The 4,695-nt window shown below is 39.5% G+C and overlaps 1 protein-coding gene across 1 annotated transcript in view; it reads right to left on the reverse strand.

The window, feature by feature from the left end:
- LOC121931449 (V-type proton ATPase subunit S1-like) overlaps window positions 1-1,869 on the reverse strand; it is a 104,601-nt gene extending 102,732 nt beyond the window's left edge. Inside the window, exon 1 of the mRNA XM_042469237.1 lies at window positions 1,711-1,869. Within this exon, the coding sequence (XP_042325171.1) occupies window positions 1,711-1,823 (113 nt within the window). The 5' untranslated portion in view covers window positions 1,824-1,869. The remainder of the gene's footprint in view (window positions 1-1,710) is intronic.
- Between the last annotated feature and the right edge of the window lie 2,826 nt (window positions 1,870-4,695).

Genomic DNA, 4,695 nt, shown 5'->3' on the forward strand with positions numbered 1-4,695 from the left:
ATAATAATAATAATAATAATAATAATAATAATAATAATAATAATAATAATTGTTTAAAGAATTAAAGATTTTTTAAAAAGTATTTTAAAATTTTCCTTAAAAACATCACATCTTACCAAATTTTCACTTTAAGCACATGAAACAATCTACATGTAAATACATTTAGTTTGTCCATATGATATTGTAATTTAAATGTATAATTTTAATTATGCTAGTTGTTTATGTCACAACTATTGCCATTACATTCAGTGATTTATGGGAAATATGATTTATGAGTAACATTAGTACAAAAAACATTACTAAGGATTCTGTATAATGTGGTATAGGAAGAGGTCAATGGTGTGTGTGTGTGTGTGTGTGTGTGAGAGAGAGAGAGAGAGAGAGATGCCATGAGTTACCGAACCTACTGATGGCAACCCTAGTGATGCCACTGCTCAGCCTGGATACACTCCAGAGTGAGCGACATTGTTCAGTATATTTTGTTCTAGCCTGGCTGTTTGAGGCTGAGAAAAAATGTAAAGGCTGGTAAGGAACTAAATGGAGGAGTTAACTTTCCCTTCTATCAATCTGGTTTTACAATTTTCCTAGCTGATGGGGTGGGCAAGTGGGACACACTTTTACATTTTATTATCTTTGTGTCTACATTAAATAAGTTCAAGAACCCCAGAGCCAGCCATGGGGAATCAAAATATTGGTCATGGGATAGTCGGGGTAGAAGTGATTTAGGATTCCAGTTGTACCATTGGTTGTGAGGGAATACTGGGCCCCAACAGGGAAAGGTCTGAAATGCTTTTCTGCTATATACCATCTGCTGTATGTGATTTACCTTATAGCAGTAAGATACTGAACAAGGTCTTAGAGATGCCTGGAAGTGCAATCAGTTCCACTCAGAAGACACCATCAGAGGACAATGGGGTTTTCAAAAGTGCCATCCTATGCATATTTACACACATGCACAGGATGGCACTGAATGCAATGATGCCTACTTCCATGTAAGTGGGAATTAAATAGCAGCCCCAAAGTCAGAACCTTTAACTCTCATATATGTGTTTAATTTAATTCTGGTCTAGCAGATCCCAAGGCAATATACAATCATCAAAGGTTTAAAAACACAAATGATTGAAAATGTACACGTAGAGGAATGTCAAACCACCCCCCCCTCACACACACACAGAGAGAACGAGAGAGAGAGAAAGAGAGAGAGAGAGAGAGAACAGGAAAAAACAATGAATGAAGAGACCAGGTGTCAAGAACACAGCGTGTCACAGTTTGCCGGAATAAAATAGTCTTAGCTTAGAGAAAACAGATCTCCTGGAACAAGGATTTACTCGACTCAACCTGGTGTTCTTCAGACTATAACCCCATAATTCAAGATTATCTTGACCACATCAACATAGTGTCAAACTGGGGCTGGATTAGAGTATGGTCACCATTACAGTTTAGGGGTGTCATTACATGATGGGTATAGGGTCCTGCAAACTGCACCCTACTCTCTCAGGCTGGTGAACAAAAAAGGCAAAATTCCTCTAACAAGCTGAGTGTCAGACAGGGTCATGCAAAATAGAACCCACCAAGCATCCTGGTCCTAATCTATTTAGCTCTTCAAATGTTAAGCTAAGCATTATGAATTCAGAAACAGACTGTTTTAGGATTGCACAAAATATCAAGGCCTCCTGGCTTCTCAAGGAACTGAGAGAATGCAGAACTTACCTGTGTGTGGACCAGAGCAACACCGGCACATGGTCCAAGGAGAGAATCTTCCCACACAACACACTGAGTAAATAAAATAGCACAGTCCAGGATGCAGCAGTGCTTCTTGCCATGATCTCTGCTGGATTCTAGGTGAACAAATTTTTGAACAGGAAGCTAAAGGCAGTTGAAAGGGAAAGGAAGTAAAAGAGGCTATGTTTACACATTGATATACTGAAGTCTCTGGATTCAGCCAGGATTGTTTTATGGTAGCTAAGGAGGAAGTGTTTTGTGACAACAAGAGAAATGTCTTACCTGGGTGTGAACTTTCAAATAACTTTTGATTCAATATGTAGGATTCTGTGAAATGAATGGTGCACATTTCATGTATATTTTACTTGGGGAAAGTTCTTTTTTGATTACAGCTACCAAAATCCCCAGACAACATGCCTGACTGGAAGACATGAGGAACTGTAGCTTCTCCCTGCCCCATGAAAAAAACAACTTAAGTTCTGTTTTTAAGTGGTGCTTGACAGCATTTGATTTGAGGTAAGCCACTGAGTGACCTTAGGCAAATCACACTCTCTCAGCCTCAGAGGATAGCAATGGCAAACCCCTCTGAACAAATCTTGCCATGAAAACCCCATGACAGGGTTGCCTTAGGGTCACTACAAGTTGGAAATGACTTGAAGGAACACAACAAGAAACTTCTGACTAGCCTAGACTATTGTCTGCCAACAGACTACTGTGGAATTAGGGTTGTAGATTCTTGGTCATCACTCTGCTGAATTTCTTGCAGATGTAACTTAATGGCTATACCATTAAATAGAAAGGGGCAATTGCCCCAGGCCGCACATTTTGGGTGTCATGAAAGGCAGCAAATTGTTGATTATTTACCATGCTAGTATAGTATTAGTGCCATGGATGAGAAGAAGCTCTTCTTACATTTCTGTGCAATGCGTTAGTTTCTGGGCTCTAGAGTTTACACTATAGATACGGAAATTCACATGAATCAAGTCAACCTTCCTTCAAATCTAAAAAATAGCATTGCATAGAAGGCTAGACCCCAAAGATTTTATTTTAAAAGCCACACTTTGACTTGGTTAGAATCATCATTTAGCATTGGGGGCCAAGTGCAGAGTTTGGGGGAATTTTAAAAAAATAAACTTTTAAATATAGCATTCTTGTTCTGACATTCCTCCTCTTCCCCTGAGTCCTAAGGAAGAGCAGTTAGGCCCAGAGATTAAGGACCAGTCCTGATATATGGAAACCTATTTGGGGTGGCAGAAGCTTTCTCATATAGCATCTATTTAGTGTTCATTTGAAAAATCTTCAAACAAAGAGGGTGGTTGTGTTCTCTGGCAAAGAGAAACTCAAGAAGATTGACAAATAATGAGTTTGACTATCCATAGAGGCCATATTTTGAACCTCTAATTTTGTCTGCTGGTACGGTGGTAGTGCTTCCCCCATAACAAGAACAGCCTGAAGGGGTCATAATCAGAGACAGAAAACAGAGTACAATCTAATAAAAGCTCCTCATATATTCCATATGAGCCTCAACATTATAATGTATTTCAAGTAGAGCAGCCACTGTTTAGAATTCTGTGCCATGTGGTGATATCTATATTTACTGTATTTTGTAACTGACCTAAAAAAGAGGTAACAATGCACCAAATTCATTTCATATATTCACAGTTTCACACATCGGCGTATAATCTCCTCTCATAAATCCTATTTGTTTTTAGATGAGTAATGTGAAATTGCTCATCATGTAGAGGTTCAACACCTTCTCTCTACAGGTGCTGAATAAAACTATACCTCTAGAATTTATCAGAGTCTATCCACTGACACACCAGATCTGTGGGAAGATATTTCCTTTTGAATGCATGGAAGGGGTTGTCTTTGCAGAGGAAAGTGTACCTTCTAGGTGCAGGTTTGTAGCTATCACACTCTTTCTCTGTGTCATGTGTGTAATTATGTCCACCTTCACCAAGTACATGTAAAGGAGGTGACCATCTAGTTTTGAGAAGGCAGTGTTTTCAGGGGGAAGATCATACTGGTGGCTATGAGGGTGCAAACAGAAACTGGAGCCCCTTCCTGACTGCAAGTAATCAGTAGTTAAAGACATTAATATTTTCTTCTAATCAAACCATTGGACAGCACAGAGTTAAAGTGGGGTGGGTAGATCGGTATCTCTGAGGCAGACAGAAGATAGATTGATTCCCCCAAGAATCCCAAACTTGTTATTTTTTGTTTCCAAACCTGAAACTACTAACAGTCCAAAGTGAAGCCACACCACAGAGTTCTGATAACCCGGGAAACCCACAGAAAACTAGAGTCCTGATAGCTGGGAAACAACCTTGAACAGGGTAGCTGACAGAGATATAGTTGCAGCTGCAGGTTTGCTGAAGACTGCATTTCCCAGTCTAAAATGTATCTCTGGATACGTCTGAGCAACACGGGCTGACTAAGGAAAAGTGAATTGAATGTTCAGTTATTGATGGTTAAAAATTAACACCAAGTAGACACATGAACTGAATGAAGTCATAAGAACCTCTGTAATATACACATGAATTTTTAGTCACGTCACATGTAATGTCACCTTGCAAGCTTATAAATTTTGGAATCCTATCAATAAAGTTGTTCTTTCCTTGCTTCTGAGGCAGGGTGGGAGGAGAATCTCTTTGGCCAAGGATAATAATCTTTCCACCCAGATTCAGGGTCGAAACCCACAATCAACGTACACTCAGGATGCTCAAGGTGGAGACACTACTTATAAGGGGGTCCCTTGGTAGATAGTATTGGTGTGAGGCCTGTGATGAGTAGAGCGTCACATAGACATTCATACTTCATTGTCTCACTCTCAGACACATACAAAGACATAGGAACACAGAAAGAGAACTACATGTTATTCCCTGAATCCATCTGAGACATATATATCTTTTTTGCATGCTCTTTCTCATAACACATGTACGCTCCCTGACATAAGCGCACACACTGACAAGA

The sequence above is a fragment of the Sceloporus undulatus genome, chromosome 5 (assembly GCF_019175285.1).
Source record: "Sceloporus undulatus isolate JIND9_A2432 ecotype Alabama chromosome 5, SceUnd_v1.1, whole genome shotgun sequence".
Lineage (NCBI taxonomy): Eukaryota > Metazoa > Chordata > Lepidosauria > Squamata > Phrynosomatidae > Sceloporus > Sceloporus undulatus.